Source organism: Pongo abelii, chromosome 20 (genome assembly GCF_028885655.2).
Source record: "Pongo abelii isolate AG06213 chromosome 20, NHGRI_mPonAbe1-v2.0_pri, whole genome shotgun sequence".
NCBI classification, from domain to species: domain Eukaryota; kingdom Metazoa; phylum Chordata; class Mammalia; order Primates; family Hominidae; genus Pongo; species Pongo abelii.
The window spans coordinates 57,862,947-57,886,487 of record NC_072005.2 but is presented as its reverse complement, the minus strand read 5'-3'; the positions used below and the strand labels follow the sequence as shown (position 1 = coordinate 57,886,487).

The window sequence follows — 23,541 nt, the reverse complement described above, 5'->3', positions numbered from 1 at the left end:
TCTCTTGGTTCCCGCCATCTCCTGCAGTTTTGACTGTAAATTCTTTTCTCTCTTGTCAGCCCTTCCATGGTTTTCAGAAGATTTGTGTTAATAATCTTCCCTGTATTTTTAGTCATTTTCAGTGGGAAAGTGGGTCTGATATCCAGATCATGGAAGCCCTGGAGATGGTCTCTGTCCCTTTTTCACTTGAACTCATGCCCTGGCCAGGCATGGTGGCTCACACCTATAATCCCAGCACTTTCGGAGGCCAGGGCAGGAGGACCACTGGAGCCCAGGAGTTCAAGACCAGCCTGGGTCACATAGTGGAACCTTCGTCTCTACTTAAAAAAAAAATTAGTTAGGCGTGGTGATGTGCACACGTAGTCCCAGCTACTCAAGTGGCTGAGGTGAGATGATTGCTTGAGCCTGGGAAGTTGAGGCTGCAGTGAGCTATGACGGCACCACTGCACTCCAGCCTGGGTGACAGCTAGACCATGTCTTAAATAAATAAATAAATAAATAAATAAATAAATAAACTCATGCTCTTTGTGATGTCACTCAGGCTCATGACTACAGACACTCTTTGAACATGAATGACCCCACTTTTGTCTCCAGCCAGAACTTTTTCCTATTTTTCCTAAATTCCAGACCCACAGATCTAACCCCTTTCCTTTTCCTTCCACTTGTATGTCTAATAAGCACATCTAACCCAACATGCCCCAAGCTGAGCTCCTGATTCTTCTCTTGAAGTCTTTTCCTCTTCTCTCAATGGCAGCTTCAAGCCTGCAAAATCTCGGGTCAAAAACAGGCATTATCTGTGGCCCTTTCCTTTCTCTTCCTATGTGTGTCCAATCTGTTGACAAATACTGTTAACTCCCCCTCTTCTCACCACCTCCACTGTGTCCTTGCAGACCTGAGCACCCTCCTCTCACATCCCAAGCATTGCAATGGCTCAGCAGAGTCTAGTCTCAGGAAAGCAAGCAGAGTGATCAGGTAAAAACAAATAAAATCCTGCCCCTTCTCTGTTCAACCCCTGTCTTCACAATTTGCTCAGTGTGATGGTTAATTTTAGGTCTCCACTTGACAGGGCCATAAAGTGCCCTGGCATTTGCTCAAATACTATTCTGGGTGTTCCTATGAGGGTGTTTTGGGATGAGATTAACATTTAAATCAGTAGAATTTCAGTAAAGTGGATTGCCCTCCTCAGGGTGGGTGAGCCTTAACCAATCGGTTGAAGGCCTGGATAGAGCAAAAAGCCTGGCCCTCCTATGAGTAAGGGGAACTCCTTTTGCCTGACTACCTGCAAGCTGGGACCTGAGTTTCCTCCTGCCTTTGGACTTGAGCTGAAACTTTGGCTCTTCCTGGATATCCAGCCTGGAAGCTTGTGGACTGGAGCTACACCGTCAGTTCTCCCAGGTCTCCAGCTTGCCAGCTGAGGATCTTGGGACTTTTCTGCTTCCATAATTGTGTGAGTCAATTCCTTATAATAAACACACACACACACACACACACACACACAGACACACCCCGTTGATTCTGTTTCTCTGGAGAACCCTGGCTAATACACTCAGCAAAAGTCAGGTTTTTGTTTTCAGTTTGAAAGTAGATACTGTTTATTAACTGACCAGATTAGAAAAATAAATCATGGTAGACACCTTAGTTTGTTCTTCTAAGAAGCCTATTGATCTAGTCCTCCTTGTTGCCAGCATCTCCACCTTCTGCAAAAGGGGTTGTCTCTTTCCTCATTCTACCTTGTGGAGAGGATAATTTGAAGGGCTACGAGAAGTTATTTCTTCAAATCATTTTCCAGCAGTACAGGTCCCATGAATTGGATCCTCATATAGCAGATGATGCTATATTTACATATTTATCAAGCAATCAAAGTGTTATCTGTCAAAGCAATTTGCTTCTTATTGATTTTGTCGTAACCACGCTTGTAGGTTAGTTCATTTACTGACTTCAGGTTTGGGTACCCCCATGCGATATGTGGTTCTGCAATCCTCAGCCTGTTAATTGATGCTTTGTTGAGCTTCACAAAGGTTCCATTGGAGAGTTGATGATGGCGAAGAAGCTGCAACACCTTTCGGATGTTTGGGCTCCTGCCATTGACCCCTCAGATTCTGATGACAAAGGCCAATTTGGGTTCTGCAGGTGCATAGAAGTTGCCAGCTTTTCTTGCCTTTCTTGCATTCAAATTTCAGTTCTGTCCATCTGCCTATATTCCTTGTGATAGCGCTTTGCTTTTTCCTAGAAAAGCTTCTTCCTTGCCTTTCAAAGCATCTTTTAGGCAAACTTCCTTCTCAGGCGCTTGATCTTCAGCTCTGTGAAATTCCTTCACTTTTTTTTAAGGGTTTCTGGCACAGCAGGAACCTTCTTTTTCTTCTTCCTCTCTTTGACACCCTCCATGGTTCCAGCTGGACAAGAAAAAAGTGAACTTCTTATGAGAGCTCCCAAATCTCTTCATGATCAGACCCAGGACACCTCCCAGAACTACCCTCCTACCATCTTCCCCACTGATCACCCCTCGATGCTGGCATATGGCTATTTTCCAAGCACACCACGTGTGTTCCTACCTTGGGACTTTTAAATGTGCGGTTCCCTTGGAATGGATACCAGTGGACTCATTCCCACAAGCCCTTCGCATCTTTACTCAAATGTCATCTCCTCCAAGTGGCCCCCCAAGCCGTGTTGTAAAAAATTTTATCATCACGCCTGTCATACCAACACTGTGGGAGGCTGAGATGGGTAGATCACCTGAGGTCGGGAGTTCAAGCCCAGCTTGACCAACATGGAGAAACCTATCTCTACTAAAAATACAAAATTAGCCAGGTGTGGTGGCGCATGCCTGTAATCCCAGCTACTTGAGAGGCTGAGGCAGCAGAATCACTTGAACCTGGGAGGCAGAGGTTTGGTGAGCTGAGATCACGCCATTGCGCTCCAGCCTGGGCAACAAGAGAGAAACTCCGTCTCAAAAAAAAAAAAAAAAAAAAAAAAAAAAATTATCAGTCCTCACTGATTCCTCTTCTGTGTTCCCGTTTTTATTTTCTCTTAGAATATATTATTCTTTAGCAGACTGTGTATTTTAATTTCATATTAAATGTTTGTCTTCCCTCTAGGATTTTTATTATTTTAACTTTTTCTCTTTTTCTTTTTCTTTTTTTTGAGACGGAATCTCACTCTGTCACCCAGGCTGGAGTGCAGTGGTGCGATCTCCGCTCACTGCAAGCTCCACCTCCTGGGTTACGCCATCCTCCTGCCTCAGCCTCCCCAGTAGCTGGGACTACAGGCGCCTGCCACCATGCCCGGCTAATTTTTTGTATTTTTAGTAGAGACGAGGTTTCACCATGTTAGCCAGGACGGTCTTGATCTCCTGACCTCATGATCCGCCTGCCTCAGACTCCCAAAGTGCTGGGATTACAGGCGTGAGCCACCGTGCCTGGCCTTCTTTTTTTACTGTTCTTCGTGGAGCAGGGTATCCATAAGCAGTGTGCCCAGAGGAGCCCTCACTAGGATTTTTGACTTACCTTCTCATCCTAAGAGTTTATCCTTTGCTGTATCTCTAGCTTCTAAAACAGGGGGCCTGGTGCTCATGAAGCATCAGTTGAAAGAGTGAATTCTCAGGGCCAGACACTGTCCTAAGCACTTTACACATGAGACCTCACTGAATCCCCACACAGCAATTCTATTATTGTCTGTATTTTTCAGCCGAGCAAACTGAGGCACAGAGAGGGTAGGTAACTTCTGTAAAGTTCAACAGCCGGTAGGTGAGGGGTCTGGGTTCACACTTGGTATTCCACGTCCTCAACTTCCACATTTCAAATGCCTGGCTCTCAAGCCTCACCTGGCTGTCAACACCAGGGCTGGAGTCTGACGCTGTCTGGAACAAGGACAATGATGAGATGAGGGACCCAAATCCAAGGGGTGGTGGGGACCACATCTCTCTTGACTGCTAAGGACCCGGTCATGTCCACCTGATGTGTTTGTCCCTGAGAACTTGCCTTCCGTCTGGAAAGAGGAAAGTCTTCCCCACCTGAAACCCCCACCCTGTGCTTCCCTCACCACAGCTCCTATCATGTCATAACGAATTCGTTCTCCCATTTCGCTGAGGGGCCAGAGGCCCTGACTCCCAGGGAGACGGCCAGGTGCTGTTCTCCTTCCTGTGTAGACAAAGGTGCATAAGGAAAGTGCTGCAGCTATGGGACCTGGGGACCTCAGGAGTCTAGACTCACAAGTCTGGACAAGCCCCTCTGGGGGCCTCAGTATCTTCACCTGCGGCGTCCAGTGGGGGTGGGAGCAAGATGGCTTCCCAGCTGCCGCCTCACCCCGACAGCACACGTGATGCCCAAGTTCCCCTTCTGTGCGCGGCCGCAGCTCTCACTCACCCTCCGGCTTCCTGTCGGGGCTTCCTCAGCCCCACCCCACATTTGGACATTTGGAGCATTTCCTTCCCTGACAGCGGGACCTGGGACCGGGCTGGGGCCCTGGCGGATGGAGACATGCTGCCCCTGCTGCTGCTGCCCCTGCTGTGGGGGGGTGAGTGAGCTGAGGGAGGAGGGACAGGCACGGGGGTGAGAAGGGGGCGCTGGAGCTGCAGCTGAGCCTCTGTGCCCCACTAGGGTCCCCGCAGGAGGAGCCAGGGTACGAGCTGCAAGTGCAGAAGTCGGTGACGGTGCAGGAGGGCCTGTGCGTCTTTGTGCCCTGCTCCTTCTCTTACCCCTGGAGTTCCTGGTATTCCTCTCCCCCACTCTACGTCTACTGGTTCCGGGACGGGGAGAGCCAATACTACAGTCAGGCTGTGGCCACAAACGACCCAGGCAGAGGAGTGAAGCCAGAGACACGGGGCCGATTCCGCCTCCTTGGGGACGTCTGGAAGAAGAACTGCTCACTGAGCATTGGAGATGCCAGAATGCGGGACACGGGAAGCTATTTCTTCTACATGGAGAGAGGAAATGATGTAAGACACAGCTACCAACAGAATAAGCTGAACTTGGAGGTGACAGGTATGGCAGAGGCCCTAGGAGAGGACCCCGGGACGTGGAGACCCCCGTATGAGAACAGGGACAGGGCTTGGGCAGGGGCGGCTGGAGGAGGTGTAAGACTTGGGGCAGGTCGGGGCCTGAGGCCTGGCCACTCTCGGGGTCACACCGTACGTCCTCAAGGCCCTGGGGCCCAGGTATCTCCCTGTCTCCTCCTCAGCCCTGATAGAGAAACCCGATATCCACTTTCTGGAGCCTCTGGAGTCCGGCCGCCCCACAAGGCTGAGCTGCAGCCTTCCAGGATCCTGTGAAGCGGGACGACCTCTCACATTCTCCTGGACGGGGAATGCCCTCAGCACCCTGGACCCAGAGACCACCCGCTCCTCGGAGGTCACCCTCACCCCGAGGCCCGAGGACCACGGCACCAACCTCACCTGTCAGGTGAAACGCCAAGGAGCTCAGGTGACCACGGAGAGAACTGTCCAGCTCAATGTCTCCTGTGAGTGGTGCTGGGGACCCAGATGAGTCCCCAAGGGCAGTGGGAGTAAGGGGTGTGTGTGTGTGTGGTGTGTGTGTAGAAGAGGAGAGAGAAAGATTATGATAACCAGGGAAAACTCGTGTGTGGGCAGGAAGGACAGCCGTCCCCACCTGGTGGGTTTCTGTGACCCCTCCTTGGGTCCCTCTTGGGCCCATGCCCATCCCTCTTGTCACCTCTGAAGCTGGGGCTGTATCTTTCTATCCCAGATGCTCCACAGAACCTCGCCATCAGCATCTTCTTCAGAAATGGCACAGGCACAGGTAGGAAAGACCCTCTTCCCTCTGGGGCTGTGATGGGAGACTTCTATTAGCTCAGGGTTCAGCACTGGGAGAGGAGACCCTCCCTCACCCCTCAGCCCCTGGGTCTGGGTCCCTCCTGCCCGCAATCCCCCAATCCCAGTCACTAAGATCTTGCACGAACAGACCTAGTATTTCTTTTGGCTTCTCCCTTTTCTCTGCTCTCTTTTTCAGATTTATTTTTTCATTGTGAGAAAATACACATAGCACAAAATTTGTCATCTTAGCCATTTTAAAGAATAGAATTCAACAGTGTTAAGTGTGTTCACATTGTTGCAAAACCAAACTGCAGAGCTCCTTTTATCTTGCAAAACTGAAACTTTGTACCCACTGAACAGCGACTTTCCACTTCCCCCTCCTGCCACCAGGCAGTCACCATTCTACTTTTCTGTCTCTGTGAGTTTGAGTACTCAGGACACGCTGTTCCCTTTTCTTGAATTTCTGCCTGCCCCCATGTCCTCTGATGCACGCCCTGCTTCATCTCTATCTGATCGTCCTTTTTGGGAGCCTTCGACTTTCCCACCTCCCATAGCTCTGTCCCAGAACCCTGTTCTTGCCCTCCACATTCCTGAGTGATCTGATCTCTCCTTGACCCTGTCCTGATGCCTCCCACAACTTTATATCCAGCCCTTTCTCTGAGACACAGATCTGCACATTTAGCTGCCTCCCGCAGATGCTTCTCAGCTCCTCCTTCCCTGTTGATCCCAGGGCTGTTCTGGACATCGCTCTAGACAGCACCCTGTCTCATCAGCTTCTCCGTGAGTCCACAAGTCTTAACACCTTTACTTCACCAATCATCACTTCCCTCCTCATCCCCTTGGTTCCAGGCCCAGCTCAAGTATCGTGCTCAACCCTGGCCCATTGCCCCAGCCTCCTCCCAGCCTCCCTGCGTCCCATCCCACTTCCCTCCAGTCGGGGACCTACTTGGCTCCAGCAGGATCTTTCTAGATCCAGTGCTAACTCTGTTTCCCTTGCTTATAGCCCCCTACTGCTTTCCAGGATAAAGCCCAAGGCCCTCAATCTGGCACCCAATGCTCCAAAAGATCTGAGCCTGCTTCTTCTACCTCCATTATCGTGTCTTGGGAACTCTGGGTCCTCCCTGCCAGGTTGCAGATATAGATGCCTCTTTCCTCTTCTGCCTGTCTCAGTTCTTGCCACATCTGCACCTAAGCTGCCCATCCACTTCTCCTTAATGTGAGAACTCCTCCTCATCCGTCTTTTCTCAGCTCAGCCACCTTCTTTCCTGTAGCCTGACCTGATCACCAAGTCCTCACCCCTTCACCCATGACTAGTCCATTCTCAGCACTCACCACACAGTCTTGTCTTTCTTCTTGCAGCTCAGTGGGAGGAGTGAGGGAGATTTGGGCCTCCCAGCTCCACTCACCTGGCTGTGCTTCTCTATCCCAGCCCTGCGGATCCTGAGCAATGGCATGTTGGTGCCCATCCTGGAGGGCCAGTCCCTGTTCCTCGCCTGCACAGTTGACAGCAATCCCCCTGCCTCACTGAGCTGGTTCCGGGAGGGAAAAGCCCTCAATCCTTCCCAGACCTCAGTGTCTGGGATCCTGGAGCTGCCCAACATAGGAGCTACAGAGGGAGGGGAATTCACCTGCCAGGTTCAGCACCCACTGGGCTCCCAGCACCTGTCCTTCATCCTTTCTGTGCAGAGTGAGTTGCAGGACAGGTGCTGAGGGTAGACAGCCCGGTGAGGTATTCAGGTTGGAGGGAGGGACTGAGGCCTGGTAACAGCACCTTACCTTCTTCTCCTTTCCCCCAGGAAGCTCCTCTTCCTGCATATGTGTAACTGAGAAACAGCAGGGCTCCTGGCCCCTTGTCCTCACTCTGATCAGGGGGGCTCTCATGGGGGCTGGCTTCCTCCTCACCTACGGCCTCACTTGGATCTACTATACCAGGTGAGCAGGCCTGCCTGTCTCCAGGAAGCTCCTGAGTTCCAGGTGGGGCTGAGCTGTCCTGGGGCAGGACAGCTCAGCCCCACCTGGAACCAGAACTGAAGTGGCTGGTGCTGATCTGAGGCCCATGTTGGCTCTGCAGGTGTGGAGGCCCCCAGCGGAGCAGGGCTGAGAGGCCTGGCTGAGCCCCTCCTGCTCAAGACAGAACTGAGGTGTGGACACACAGCCCTGCGGGACAGATGCAGGACATCACTGTCAGCTTCTTTCTGGAAGCTCACATCCCACTGACTACCCCTCTTTTCCTTCCTGCCGCATGCCCCTTCTACTTATCCCCCTCTGCTTGTGAGTCTTGCCCCACCATACCTGCATCCCCATCTGCACCCCATCCCCTCCCCACCCCCCTTCTCTTCCCTCTCCATCCTCCATCTCCAGCCCTGTGAAGGGAATGTACTTTTGGTCTTATACCCCCATTACCCATTACCCAAAAGTTACCTTTTTTTTTTTTTTTTTTTGAGACAGAGTCTCGCTCTGTTGCCCAGGCTGGAGTTCAGTGGCACAATCTCTGTTCACTGCAACCTCCACTTCTGGGGTTCAAGCAATTCTCCTGCCTCAGCCTCCCTAGTAGCTGGGATTACAGGTGCCTGCCATCACACCCAGCTAATTTTTTTTTTTTTTGTATTTTAGTAGAGATGGGGTTTTACCATGTTGGCCAGGTCTCGAACTCCTGACCTCAAGCAATCCACTGCACTGGCCTCCCAAAGTGCTGGGATTACAGGTATAAGCCACCTTGCCAGGCCACCAAAAGTTACCTTCTTAACACTTGAATTTCTGGTCTCCTCAGCTTCCCTATCCATATAGGCACAGACAGGCAGCATTTGTTTTCCTGTTAAAACTCTACCTCATTGTGATTATTATCCAATACAATTATTATAAAATAAGTAAAACTTTTATGAAACAATACAACATAATTGATTTTACTCTTTAATACCTCCGTGAGAGTTTGTAGACAAAAATTATGTTTTTTTTTTTTTTTTGAGACAGAGTTTCTGTCTTGTTGCCCAGGCTGGAGTGCAATGGCAAAATCTCAGCTCACTGCAACTTCTGCCTCCCAGATTCAAGTGATTCTCCTTTTGTCCATATACAGAAGGCAATACCTGTATTGTCAGGTTCTGTGCATCGTATAACTGGAACCAAACATATTTGCTTTAGGGTCTGCTTTCATTTTTTCAGTGTGGTTTTCCCAGTTTATCCATGTTGTTACACGTATCAATAGCTCATTCTTGGTTTTAGTGGGTTTTTTTGGCTTTTAATATCGTACAGTCAGCCTTCTGTATCCACTGGTTCTGCATTTTCCCTTTAATCACCACTTTTGCTGCACCACAAAAATTTTGTTATGTTGTATTTTTATATTAGTTCAAAATATTTCCTTCTTTCCCCTGAGATTTCCTTTTAATTCATGGATTGCTTAGAAGTGTGTTGTTTAATTTCTAAGTGATTGCAGATTTTACTGGTTTTTTATTTTTAAACAAATTGTTACTACTTTCTTTTTTAGTTACATTTTAATAAGTACACATACTTGATATGATTTTTTTTTAACTTTTAAGCTCAGGGGGTACAAGTGCAGGTTTGTTACATAGGTAAAGTGTCATGGGAGTTTGTTGTACAGATTATTGCATCACCCAGATATTAAGCCTAGTACCCATTAGTTATTTTCCTCATCCTCTCCCTCCTCCCGCCTTCCACCCTTTGAAAGGCCCCAGTGTGTGTTGCTCACCTCTATGTATCCATGTGTTCTCATCATTTAGCTCCCACTTATAAGTGAGAACCTGTGGTATTTGGTTTTCTCTTCTTGTGTTAGTTTGCTGAGGATAATGGTCTCCAGCTCCACCCATGTCCCTGCAAAGGACATAATCTCATTATTTTTTATGGCTGCTTAGTATTCCATGGTGTGTATGTACCACATTTTCTCTATCCAGTCTACCACTGATAGGCATTTAGGTTGATTCCATGTCGTTGCTATTGTGAATAGCGCTGCAATGAACGTATGCATGCATGTGTCTGTAATAGAATGATTTATATTCCTTTGGGTATATACCCAGGAATGGGATTGCTGAGTCAAATGGTATTTCTGTGTTTAGGTCTTTGAGGAATCGCCACACTGTCTTCCACAATGGCTGAACTAATTTTCACTTTCACCAACAGTGAGAGTCTTTTATATTGGTTAAGTTTACTTTATGACACTGGTCTGTCTTGGTGAATGCTGCATGTGTGCTTAGAAAGAATGTGTATTGCCCTGTTATGGGACGAATATTAAATGGCAATTAGACATAGTTGTTCGATGGTGTTCACTTTTATATCTGGTAACTTTTTTGTCTACTAACTCAGTCTATTACTGAGAGAGGAATGTTGAAGTCTCTGATCATAATGTTGGATTTGTCAGTTTCTCCTCTCAGTTTCATCAGTTTTTGCCTCATGTATTTTTAAACTCCGTCATTAGGTGCATACCTATTAAGAATTCTCATGTCTTCTTAAAGAATCAACTTAAAAAAAAATTTTTTTTTGAGATGGAGTTTCGCTCTTTTTGCCCAGGCTGGAGGGCAATGGCGCGATCTTGGCTCACTGCAACCTCCACCTCCCAGGTACAAGTGATTCTCCTGCCTCAGCCTCCCAAGTAGCTCGGATTACAGGCATGCACCACCATGCCTGGCTAGTTTTTTTTGTATTTAGTAGAGACGGGGTTTCACCATGTTAGTCAAGCTGGTCCTGAACTCCTGACTTCAGGTGATCCACCCGCCTCGGCCTCCCAAAGTGCTGGGATTACAGGCGTGAGCCACTGCGGTTGGCTGAATCAACTGTTTTACATTATGTAACATCACTTTTTGTTCCTGGTAATTTTCTTTGCTCTTAAGTGTACTTCATCTGCTATTAACATAGCCATTCCAGTTTTCTTTTGACTAGTAGTTGCATAGTATGCATTTTCACATCCTTTAAGTCCTAGCCTCACCTCATTATATTTGAGGTGAGCTTTTTAGAAAGCATATATATGGGTCACACTTTTAATTTTAATTCATTCTGACAATCTCTAATTTTTTTAGAGTATTTGCATTTAATGTTATTATTGATATGCTTGAATTTAGGTCTACCATTTTATTACTACTATTTTTCTTTTTTTATTATTTATTTTATTTTATTTTATTTTACCATTTTCCTGCCCTGTTTTGGGATTATTCAAACATATTTTAGTATTCTGTTTCAATTTATTTACTGTGATTTTTTTGTTTCTGAGACAAGGTTTTGCTCTGTAGCTCAGGTTGGCGTGCAGTGGTGCAATCACAGCTCACGGTAACCTTGAATTCTTGGGCTCAAGTGAGCCTCCCACCTTAGTATCCCAAAGTGCTGGGGATGACAGGCATGAGCCACTGTAACTGGCCATATTGACTGTGGTTTTTTTTTTTTAACAGCTCTATTGAGATATAATCCACATACCATAAAATTCACACTATTTTATTTTATTTTATTTTATTTTTTTTTAAGATAAAGTCATGCTCTGTCACCAGGCTGGATTGCAGTGGTGCGATCTTGGCTCACTGCAACATCCGCCTCCCAGGTTCAAGTGATTCTCCTGCCTCAGCCTCCTGAGTAGCTGGGATTACAGGTGAGCGCCACCACACCCAGCTAATTTTTGTATTTTTTAGTAGAGACGGAGTTTCACCATGTTGGTCAGGCTGGTCTCGAACTCCTGACCTCGTGATCTGCCCGTCTCGGCCTCCCAAAGTATTGGGATTACAGGCATGAGCCACCATGCCTGGTCTTCTCCTCTTAATTTTTATTAGTCTTTTATTACTTTCTTTTATAGTTGCCTAGTTACTAAAATATGCATCCTTGACATATTGCAATCTTTCATACATCAGTATTTTTATCTCTTGAATAATACAAACAACTATATCTTCAGATACATATACCATTTCTCCCACCGTTTTTTATTATCCTATATTTTACATCTATAAATGTTATCAACTTCATAGAATATTATAGTTTGATTTAAACAATGATGATTGTTAAAAATTACCTACATGGTCATGATTCACTCATGAAATTCAAGACTTCTATCAAAAATTATTTCTTTTTAGACTGAAGAACTTACTTTTGTTTATACTGCAAGTCTACTGGAGCTCAACTCTGTTTGTTTTTTTAACATGAAATACTATTTTAATTTAATTTTTATAGAATTCTTAGTCTGGTATGGAAATCTGGATGCTACTTTAAAGATATCACTCCATTGTCTTCTGATTTATAGTTTCTTTTGTTATATCATCTTCATCATTATTGTCACTTCATTGAAAGTAACCAGTTGTACATTTCATATATCTGATTGATTTTAATATTTTCTTACTATCATTTGACAATAAGTTCTTACTATTGAGTGGAATGGGGGGCACAGAACGGGGGTGAGGAATACAAGTGGAGATTGAGTTGGAGCTGCTGGTGGTCTCTGTCTTTCCTATAGAAGAGGTGTAGATTCTTTCATGGAATAGGAGGGTCTGTGTGACCTCATGCTGTATGCCATCTCCTACACCTGGAATTCTGAGAATGACTGCAATTAAGCTAATGGTCTGGGACAAACCTCGAATAAATGTGAGCAACTAATTCAATCTTTTTTTTCTAGTGGTTATAAATGACTCTAGATCCAAATGTACAAAATAGAGTCCAAGTTGATTCTAACTTCTTTGACACCCTCAAATCAACATTTCCCTGAGGACTAGAATCTCTCAGGTTGTTGAAGTAGGTGGAATGGAGAGGTACTTGGAGTTCTCATGTGAGATGTACCCTGGGACCTAAGAGACTTGCTGTGAGACTGACAGGTACAAGTCTTCTCAAGGAGAGAGCAAGAAGATGGGGACTGGAGGAGGCATCAAAGCCCAGCTTCAAGAGGACCCCCTGCTATTCATGCTATGGAGAGTAGCCAGCCAGAAACCGTGGTGAGAACATGACCCTCAATTTTTCTTGAATATCACCTATCCTCTCCACCTGGGGACCTGAGATGCCCTGTACTTTGATTCTCACCTTCACCTTGGTTCTCCAGGAGATCAGAAACAGCCTAACTGTTCAGGTGCCATTTCCTGGAGCTGGGGCAACCACACAGAGAACCACACTGTTGAGCATGGCCTGTGAGTCACTGTCATCACAGGACCTCCATGCCCTGGGAGAGGCAAAACATGTTGGCTGGGGAATGGACGTGTCACTAAGCGGCAGAGTCCTCGGTTTTCAGCTTAGGTCAGGGCAGCAGGAAAAGGCCGGAAGGATCTGGTTAAGTTCATTTAGACCAGAACATCCTGGAGCTCCCTGCAGCTGGAAGCACATCACTCCCTCATCCCCCAATCAGGGCAGGGTAAATGTTAGGAGCTGGTTGCAGATCACCTGGGTCCTGGGTGGGCTTTGAGTAGTGTGGGTGGGGATTTGATCTTGGCACCAACTCCTCCCTGTCCCTCCCCCACTTCCACATCTTTACTCTGTCTCTAAGGAGCAGCAGGAGGGCTCCTGACCTTGAGTACTAACTTTGCTGGGGTGAGAAATCTCTCATGGGAATCATCTTTCTTCTAATCTATAGCCTTCCCTTGTTCTACATCAGTTGGCATAGCTCTTTCATTCCTGGGGAGTCCAGACCCTCCCCTACAACCCTGGTCTCAACCTTAACCACAGCTCTGTGTTCACTACAGATGCTGAGACTCTCCAAGATGAGAAGAGCTTGGAGGCCAGGATAAGCTCCTGTCTTCCTCAGGACACAGGGAGTCAACTAGGGATGTTACCAAGAGGATTTCCCAGCCTCACTCGCTCATCACCCCAAATGCCCTCAGGCTCAGATTTCTTTACCACCCCATTCCACAGCTTGTCCTGCCCCCACATACATCCTGGGCCTCCAATCCCCTCACCCAGGACTCAGACAATAAATATCTTCTTTGCTCTGAGATTCTGTCTATGAATCTGGCTCCAGAATGAAGAGAAGCTGGGGACCTCTAGTGTTGCACAGGAATTACCCTTAACCCAGAACCAGTTCCTTCCTCTCCCACAGACAGCCTACATGCCAAGGGGATCAGACATCAGGTCTGATGAGCAGCAGCCTCACTGCACATGAATATCTTCAATTTATTAGATGGTGATGGGAACAATTTATGTCTTTCAGTGTTCCACTCTTTACCAGCACTTGACATCTTCAGATATCTAAAAGTTTTCCAATTTGCAGAGTATGTAATAGTATTTTGCTAGTGGTTTGAACTTAAGTTTGCCCGCTTACTAATGAAACTGAGTACTTCTTCATCCATTTTGTTGGGGCTGGATATTATTTTTATGAAGGATTGCTTTAAATCTTTGGTTTCTTTCATGTCTCTACCAAATTTAGGATGTTTTGGTCATTTTATTCAAATATTTTTGTCTGTTCCATTCTGTCTTTCCTCTTCCTTCAGGACTCCAATTACAAATAGTTAGACTTATTTATATTGTCTCACAGGTCCCTGAGTCTCTGTTCCCTATTATTTTCAATATTTTTTCTCTGTTTTTTTTCAGGTTGAATAACTTTCATTGATCTATCTTCACATTCACTGGGTCTTTCTTCAGTTATCTGTTTCCTTTAAAATTTTAGATACTGTATCACAGTTTTCAGTTTCAAAATTTTCATTTGCTCTTTTAAAATAAATATGTTCTATATCACTGGTCAGATTTCCTATATCTTTATTCATTATGACTATGTTTTCCTTTATCTCCTTGAGCATAGTTATAGTAGCTGCTTTAAAGTCCTGGTCTGTTTTTTCCATCACCTTGGTCATCTCAGCATTGGCCTCTGTATATTGCCTTTCACTTTTCCCCTTTTCTGTGTGTTGTTACCTTCAGGTAGGTCCTATTTTCCTGTGTTTTCATATGTTGAGTCGCTATGGATTGGATCCTAAATGTTCTTAAGGTTACATTGTGGAGACTCTGCAACAAGTTATATTACTTTAAAGAGTATTTTTTAAAGCAGGCAAATAATTTGGTTCAAGTAAAATTGCAGACTATTCCTTGCCTGTGATGGGTGACAGCTCAAGTCTCATAGCAATTCTGTCATCTTTACCTGCAGTGCTTGTGGTATGCCCTACACATACATGGTTCTGAGGTCGTCAGAGACATGGAAAGCATTTATACTCAGAAGCTGGAGTTCCTTTTCCCCAGCTCTCTCCTTTCCAGAATTGTCACCTGTTGTTTCAGTGTTCCTAGTTGCCCTGGGCTTCATCCCTTGTTTCTCAGTCCAGAAAGATGGAAGGAGTTGTATCAGAATTTTAGCAGCCCCTTTCTGCACTGTAGCTCTGACCTACCATTGGAATAAAGCTACTTATTCCTTGTTGGTCCCTTTCCCCAAATATTGACTCCTGCCCAGAATCTATTTTCTTTTATCCCATTTCCCAAGTAGCTTTTTTTCCCCCATTCAAAGCTTATAACTTGTAAGGATTTTTGTTTGTTTGTTTCGTTTTGTTGTGGTGAGTTCACTCTGCTAGGAGCTTACTCCTTCATAATAAAAGCACGACTCCTTCTCTTTTGTTTTGAAGGATAATTTTCCAAAATGTAGAATTCTAGCTTTGCATTTTTCTTTTAACCTTTTGGAGATGTCATTCCACTTTGGAGGGCAGGTGAGTTTCTCATGACAATTCAGTCATCAGTTTCTTATTGCGGTTCCACTTAAGGCAATGTCTGTTTATGTCTTGCTGCTTTTATAATTTCTTTATTCTTTTTCATGAATTTAACTTTTATAAACTTCAGGTATTTTTCTTTTAATTTCCCTAAGTGCATGTAGCAAAGAGAGTGCAATATTTGCTTCTTTTCTATATGCTTTAACTCTTGATATACTTTATTTATGCTATAATAGAAATGTGTGTCTTCCCCAAATTTATATGTTGAAATCTTAAACCTCAAGGTGATGGTATTAGAAGGTTGGGGCCTTTTTGGAGGTGATTAACCCATAATGGTGCCATCCTTCATGAATGGGATTAGTGTTCTCATAAAAGAAATAGAAGGAAGTGTGTTTTCCTCTTCTGCCATGTGAGGATACCACAAAAAGATACTATCTGGGAAGCAGATAATTCTCTCCAGACACTGAATCCACTGGCACCTTGATCTTGGACTTCCCAACCTCCAGAACTATGAGAAATAAATTTCTGTTGTTTATAAATCACCCAGCCTAAGGTATTTTGCTATAGCAGCCCAAATGGACTAAAACAATTTATCTTTTCCATCCTATGTTTTTCCCCTCTTTATTGTTTGGGTAATTTTTGTTGGAAGAGATAGCTTGGACCACCACAGTACATAATAGAAAGTGTGGCAAAGTAAAAGAGGCAGTTCCTGTTCATCCCCAGTTAATCACTGTCATAAGGGGAGTACTAGATCTTTCCATTTTGAAAGGTAAGTTGAGCAAGTTCATATTATTTTAATACTTCTAAATATCGAAATATTGTAAACTAATTTGTAATTTCCAACACATAAATACTTATACAATTTTGTAAACAGTAATAATTACAGGAATGCAAATCAAAACCACTATGAGATACCACTTCATACACGTTAGAATGACCACTATTGAAAAACAAAAAAAAAAAAACAGATAATAACAAATATTGGTGAAGATTTGGAGAAACTGAAACCCTTGTGAATTGCTGGTGGGATGTAAAATGGTGCAGTCACTATGCAAGATGGTATGAAAATTCCTCAAAAAACAAAGCATATAATTACTATGTAATTCAGCAATTCCACTTCTGAGTAGATACCTAGAAGAACTGAAAGCAGGGAGTCTGACATTTGTACACCAATGTTCACAGCAGCATTATTTACAATAGCCAAAACATGGAAGCAACATAAATGTCTATCAATGGATAAATGAATAAACAAAATGTAGCATGCATCCAATAAAATCTTATTCAGCTTTAAAATGGAATGAAGTTCTAACAAATGCTTTAACGTGGATTATTTTGAAGACATTATGCTAGGTGAAATAAACCAGACAGAAAAGGACAAATGTCATATGAGTCTACTTATATGAGATACCTAGTCAAATGCATAGATACAGAAAGTAGAATGACGCTTGCCAGGGGCTGGGGTGAGACGGAAATGGAGAGTCAGTGTTTAATGAGTACACAGATTCAGTTTGGAAAGATGAAAAAGTTCTGGAGATGGATGGTTGTGATAGTTGTACAAGATGAATATATTCAATGCCACTGAACCACACACTTAAAAATGGTTAAAATGTTAAAATTTGTGTTATGCATTATTTTACCAAAATAAAACTTTTTTTGTAAACACTTTCAGTCAAATATAATAGAAATACAAGCTAAATATATCTATTCAATGGATGCCCAATTAAAGTAAAGACTTCATAGCTACCACAGTGTTCTCTCAGTCCACACCTCTCTTAGTTGGAGTCCTTCATAATTGCCTCCACATAATTCCTGCCTCACTTTATCATACCGTCAACTCAGACACAGGTTGTAACTTTGTTCTCAGCTCCTCCTCTCCTGCTTTGAATTTGTTAAAATTGTACTGCACCAGGCTGATATCTTCCAAGAGTTTAAGAGCAGATTTAAGTTTTGATGGTATGAAGCAGTAGTTCCTAAATCTTGCATCCTGTTCAGATTTTAAGATCCCCAGAAACTAACTGGATCTCCCATGCTTAATAATCACAGAGAACCTAAAGCTGCCAACTTACCACAATATGTGGGAGAGTTCCTGGGGGTGATGGGTGGTTGACATATGCAAGCTGGTATCCCTTCCCCAAACATGAGAATGAAGACTTCTTTCCTGCCTTTCCCAGCACTTTGTACAAGTATATTTTGGGTAGCACTCTCATTCAAGGTTTGAGAGCAGCAGAAAGGAATGGCCCTTCAGGATAAGTAGGTTAAATTGGATGCTAGACATCATGTTGCAAAAATTCATCATTCATCCCTACCACAGAAAGTCTTTCACTGGATTTTGTGTCCTATCACCACGTTGTTGAGTCCAAGAGGTCATCCCCCAAATCCTCATTTCATTGCCACTGAATCCAGAACTTTTAAAAATGCTTTCTCTATCCTCCACAAGGGGTAGCCTTAATGTTCATGTTCCTTTTTTATCCAGCATCATTTTAGCTTCCTCTTCACCTCATCCTTCAAAAGTTTATACATCCAAAATTACCACTAGTAATTTTGTCGTCTGAAATTCACCTCAAAAAAAAATTATCACCAGTTTGATTTGAAAACAAAGTAGTGATAAAATATACACACTTCTCTCTTAAGGCAAACTCTGTAGCCCTTCTTGAATAAATGGTTATTTCTTTACCCCAATTCTTTTTTTCCTTCTTTCACCCAATTCTGTATTTTGTGTTACTTTACTTTTATTAGGATGGGCATTGTGTCCCTGAGGTGGGCCAGCCTGGCCTCTTTCTTGCCCTTGGGGCCCAGCTTTCCTGGTAGAGGCTGTGGGGAAATTTCCTTTTCTGCCCTTCTGTCTATATCTTGTGGCTTCTGGTTGCAATTTCCTCTTCTCTCACCCCATCTGTTTCTTGCACTTAATAGGCAGCACAGAGGATGGGGGATGGGGGATGGGGGGATGAAGCTGTCCTGGGGCAAGATCTGGGATCTCCAGCTTGAGAGATGCCTGTAGTGTTGAGTGGGACAAATGCTTGAGAGGACCAGGTGGGGTTTGGGGCTGGCACTGCAGGTATCTCTGTCTCTCACCCAAGGAAACAAGTGACCTAATGTTTTATACATTCTCCTACACCTGGGATCCTGGAATCCTAAAACTCACTGCAGCCAGGCATGTGGTAACTGTGCTCTAGTGATCACAAAGGAGAGGGTGAAAATAAAAAATATAATTCCCAAGATCAATGTCACCTCCTATTGTCCCAGGACAATAACTCTTCTCTGAGTACTGGGGGATTCCAGATGGGAGTTAGTGGGAGATATATCTTAAGAGGATGTGGTATAACATAAACCTTTTACCTAAGGAGTCACTGTGAGAGTGACAGGGGTACAAATTCTCCAAGAGTGAGCAACAAGAGGTGGAGACCAGGGTGGGACCACACATGGAGTTACTCATCACTCAGAAGGGACCCTGGAGCCAACTGGAGAGGAAACACCCATTACCTTCTCTCAAAAAGGTGCTGCCTTCTCCTTTCAGGGACCTGAGACCGATGACTGCTACCTCACTCCTTGTCTCAGTGGTCACCTTTACTTCTGGGCTTCAGGTGCTCTGCAGGTGCCCTTCAGTTTTCCCCTTTGGAAACCAGAGAAACATGGAGAGAACCAGCCTCCTTAGCATGGCTTATGGGAGCTGGAGTAGGATGTCAGGGTCCTGGGGAGACAAGACCTTTGGATGTGCAGGTCCTGTGGAGGCAAGACCTCAGAGAGGTAGAGCTCAGTGTCTGGGCCAGGGGTCAAGTTTTCAATCTTTCTCTTTATAAATAGTGTTATTGGCTGGGCATGGTGGCTCACACCTGTAATCCCAGCACTTTGGGAGGCCAAGGTGGGTGGATCACAAGGTCAGGAGATTGAGACCATCCTGACCAACATGGTAAAACCCCATCTCTACTAAAAATTCAAAAACTAGCTGGGCGTGGTGGGGCGTGCTTGTAGTCCCAGCTACTCCAGAGGCTGAGGCAGGAGAATCACTTGAACCTGGGAGGCGGAGGTTGCAGTGAGCCAAAATCACGCCACTGCACTCCAGCCTGGGTGACAGAGCAAGACTCTGTCTCAAAAATAATAAATAAATAATAAACATAAGCAAATAAATAAAAAAAATAGTGTTATTTATGTTTTGCTCAGAAATCCTTTCCTACCTCAAATTCATGGTAATTTCCTGCTGTATTATTTTCTAACAGCTCTATTGTTTTCTTTGTCATATTTAGCCCTTCAAGCTACCTGTACTTGACTTTTATGCATAAGCTGGGAGTCAAATTTCATTGCAAACTTACTGCAAACTTGATTGCATTAAGTTTTGCCCACAGATATTTTTTGAAAAGTTGGCCGGGCCCAGTGGCTCATGCCTGTAATCCCAACACTTTGGGAGGTTGAGGTGGAGGACCGCTTGAGCCCAGAGGTTTGAGACCAGCCTGGGCAACGTAGTGAGACCCTGTCTCTACAAAAAATTAAAAAATTAGCCAAGCATAATGGTGCATTCCTGTAGTCCCAGCTATTTGGGAGGCTGAGATGAGAGGATTGCCTGAGCCCAGAGAAATAGATACTGTGGTGAGCCCTGATCACACCATTGTACTCCATCCTAGGTGACAGAGACACTGTCTCAAAAAAAATTAAATAAATAAAAACCCAAAATAAATAAAAAGAAAAATTTATCATTTGCCACTTCCTCTATCACACTTGATGTTTCCTGTGGTTGAGGTCTATTTCCAGGTACTCAATTTTGTTCCACTTGGTCAATACATAATTGTCATTTTTTTTTTTCAGACAAGGTCTCACTCTGTCACTCTGTCACCTTGGATGGAGGGCAGTGGTGCAATCTTGGCTCACTGCACCCTCCGCCTCCTGGGCTCAAGTGATCCTCCCACCTCAGCCTCCCAAGTAGCTGAGACTACAGGCATGAGCCACCCATGCAAAGCTATTTTTTGTGTTTTTTGTACAGATGGGGTGTCACCATGTTGCCCAGACTGGTCTTGAATTCCTGGGCTGAAGTAATCTTCCTGCCTCGGTCTCCCATAGTGCTGGTATTACAGGTGTGAACCATTGAAATGGGCCTATTTTCTCACATTTTTAAAAATTTAAGACAGTCTCACTCTGTCACCCTGGGTGGAATGCAGTGGCACAATCTCAGCTAACTGCAACTTCCACCTCCTGGGTTCAAGCAATTCTTGTGCCTCAGCCTCTTGAGCAGCTGAGATTACAGGCACATGCCACTATGCCCAGCTAATTTTTGTTATTTTTTAGTAGAGACAGGGTTTCACCATGTTGGTTAGGCTGCTCTCAAACTCCTGACCTTAAGTGATCCATCTGCCTCGGCCTCCTAAAGTGTGGGGATTACAGATGTGAGCCACTGTGCTCCGTCTGAAACGGTCATATTTTCTGTAATGTTATGATACATCTTTTTATCTTGCAGAGCCATTCATTGTTCTTCATGGTTGCCTTGACCATACTTGAACATTTCTACTTCAGTATAAATTTTACAATAGAGTTATCAAATTGCACAAAAATCACCCGGGAGATTGTATGACATATTCCTTTGATGCTGTAGATTGTTGGGTAAAATTGACATTTATACAATATTGTTCTCAAACTCATCAACATGGCCTCTTTTTCAGTTTATTTACATCTTTATTTATTTATTTATTATTTATTATTATTATTTTTTGAGACGGAGTCTCGCTCTGTCGCCCAGGCTGGAGTGCAACAGTGTAATCTCGACTCAAGGCAACCTCCATCTCTCAGGTTCAAGTGATTCTCCTGCCTTGGCCTACCGAGTAGCTGGGACTACAGGTGCCTGCCACCACACCCAGCTAATTTTTATATTTTTAGTAGAGACGGGGTTTCACGAGGTTGGCCAGGCTGGTCTCGAACTCCTGACCTCAGGTGATCCACACGCCTCGGCCTCCCAAAGTGTTGGCATTACAGGCATGAGCCACTGCACCCAGCCTATTTACATCTTTAATGTCCTTGAATACAGATTTATAATTTCCTCCATAGAGGTGACATATACATATTTTTGTTAGATACATCTCTAATAGTTAGATAGAATCTATATATTCAAAAATTATATCATAATTTTTGATATTGATAAATTATATCATAATTTTTGAAGCTTTTGTCAATGGCATCTTTTATAAAATTCCATTTTTTATTACTGTGATGTGGAAAGACAACTGATTTTGTAATTTGATTAATCTCTGGCTGTCTTGCAAATATTTTATTAAGGCTTCAAATGTGTCTGTATATACTTTTGGATTTTTCTTTTTTTTTTTTGTTTTTGAGACAGAGTCTCGCTCTGTCGCCCAGGTTGGAGTGCAGTGGCGTGATCTCTGCTCACTGCAAGCTCCGCCTCCCAGGTTCACACCATTCTCCTGCCTCAGCCTCCCAAGTAGCTGGGACTACAGGCGCCCACCACCATGCCCGGCTAATTTTTTGTATTTTTAGTAGAGACGGGGTTTCATCATGTTAGCGAGAATGGTCTTGGTCTCCTGACCTCGTGATCCTCCTGCCTTGGCCTCCCAAAGTGCTGGGATTACAGGCGTGAGCTACCGTGCTTGGCCTGGATTTTTCTATATGCGCAATCATGTCATTGATAAAGACCTCTGTTAAAATTTCATTGTAATTGCTGTACCTTTTGCTTATTTCTATTGCCTTATTATGCTAGGACCTGAAGCTACTTCATTAGGTATATGATGTTTGCTGAAGACACCCTTTATCTTGTTTGGGAAATTCTCTAAAGAGAATTTCTAGTTGGCTATGAATTGTATCATAAAGGGATTTGAAATCACCCAATGCTCATTTATTCATCTCTTGAGATTTAATTAGTTAAGGCTGATGTGAAAACAGAAGCCATAGTATGTATTTTAGGAGAGGGAATTTAATATAAAGATTTTAATATAAAGATAAAAATGCCATGTTCCTACATAATCGAGTCTTTATCTTTAGATCCTACTAGCCGGTATGATGAATTACTTTCACAGTTCAAATGAGAAATAAAGTTCAGAATTTGCAATAAGAAAAAGAAAAAAGAAAAAATTATTCTGACACCTGTTAGCATTGACTATTCAGGATGACTGAGACAGGTATCAAGACTAGTGCAGACCAGGCATGGTGGCTCATCTGTAATCCCAGCACTTTGGGAGGCAAGGCGGGCAAATGACCTGAGGTCAGGCATTCGAGACCAGCCTGGCCAACATGGTGAAACCCCCATCTTTACTAAAAATACAAAAATAAGCTGGGCATGGTGGCATGCACCTGTACTCCCAGCTACTCAGGAAGCTGAGATAGGAGAATCACTTGTACCTGGGAAGGGGAGGTTGCAGTGAGCTAAGGTTGCACCACTGTACTCCAGCCGGGACAACACAGTGAGACCCTGTCTCAGAAAAAAAAAACAGAAATCAATTAAAAAAAAGACTAGTGCAATAATGGAGACAGATCAGGTTCAACTCGGAATACGGCAAAGACAAGGGGGGTTTATAGCCAACAAGCATGGTGCAGCAGGTGAGGGAGGCTGGGTGTGTGTGTCAGTGGATGGAAAACTACTAAAAGGAGACACTGAAGATACTGGGATTCTTTCTAAACTGACTTAACAGGATTCTTGCTGAAAGCAGGCCAGCCTGATCAGATACCAAGGGTGAGGGCTAGGGAATTTGATCAGATAGTGAAGGTGATCAGATATCAAGAGTCTTGCAAAACCGTCTTCGCAGGATTCTTGCTACAGCTGGACAAGGTAGTCCCAATGACAAAGCCTAGTTGAAAAAAGGGCTCCGAGGAGCTTTCATAAGTTTGGTTAAGAAGAGAGTCTTTGTGACTCTTTAGAAAAAAATACAAAAATACACAATTTGGCACACATAGGATGATTTTTGGACTGAGAAAACACATCAAATCACAAAATCTAAAATGTCAAAATATGAGACAACTCAGAAAAATGGCATACTATTTTTATTAATAGTATAGTCTACCTGTCTCCTACACCTGCATACTTTTTCCCTATATTTTTGACTGATGCTCTTTGATTGCCTTCATAATGGTGATTTTTGTTTGTTTGTTTGTTTTTTGTTTTTTGTTTTTTTTGAGACAGAGTCTCGCTTGGTCGCCCAGGCTGGAGTGCAGTACCTTGATCTTAGCTCACTGCAACCTCTACCTCCTGGGTTCAAGTGA

The 23,541-nt window shown here is 44.1% G+C and overlaps 1 protein-coding gene and 2 long non-coding RNA genes across 3 annotated transcripts; 2 read left to right on the top strand and 1 right to left on the bottom strand.

Moving 5' to 3' along the window:
• Window positions 1-1,518: 1,518 nt before the first annotated feature.
• LOC134760732 (uncharacterized) lies at window positions 1,519-4,793 on the bottom strand. Its single transcript, XR_010138658.1, has 3 exons — window positions 4,694-4,793; window positions 3,504-4,521; window positions 1,519-2,393 (listed from the first exon to the last, which is right to left on the bottom strand). It is a non-coding gene; the product is annotated as an uncharacterized LOC134760732 (long non-coding RNA).
• Window positions 4,409-10,026, top strand: SIGLEC14 (sialic acid binding Ig like lectin 14). Its single transcript, XM_024237133.3, has 7 exons — window positions 4,409-4,512; window positions 4,596-4,979; window positions 5,176-5,454; window positions 5,700-5,753; window positions 7,197-7,454; window positions 7,564-7,699; window positions 7,839-10,026. The coding sequence occupies exons 1-7, from the start codon at window positions 4,476-4,478 to the stop codon at window positions 7,879-7,881; spliced, it is 1,191 nt and encodes a 396-aa protein (XP_024092901.3). The 5' UTR covers window positions 4,409-4,475; the 3' UTR covers window positions 7,882-10,026.
• A 1,207-nt stretch (window positions 10,027-11,233) lies between these two features.
• Window positions 11,234-13,664, top strand: LOC129052026 (uncharacterized). Its single transcript, XR_008516717.2, has 2 exons — window positions 11,234-12,675; window positions 13,414-13,664. It is a non-coding gene; the product is annotated as an uncharacterized LOC129052026 (long non-coding RNA).
• Window positions 13,665-23,541: the final 9,877 nt, after the last annotated feature.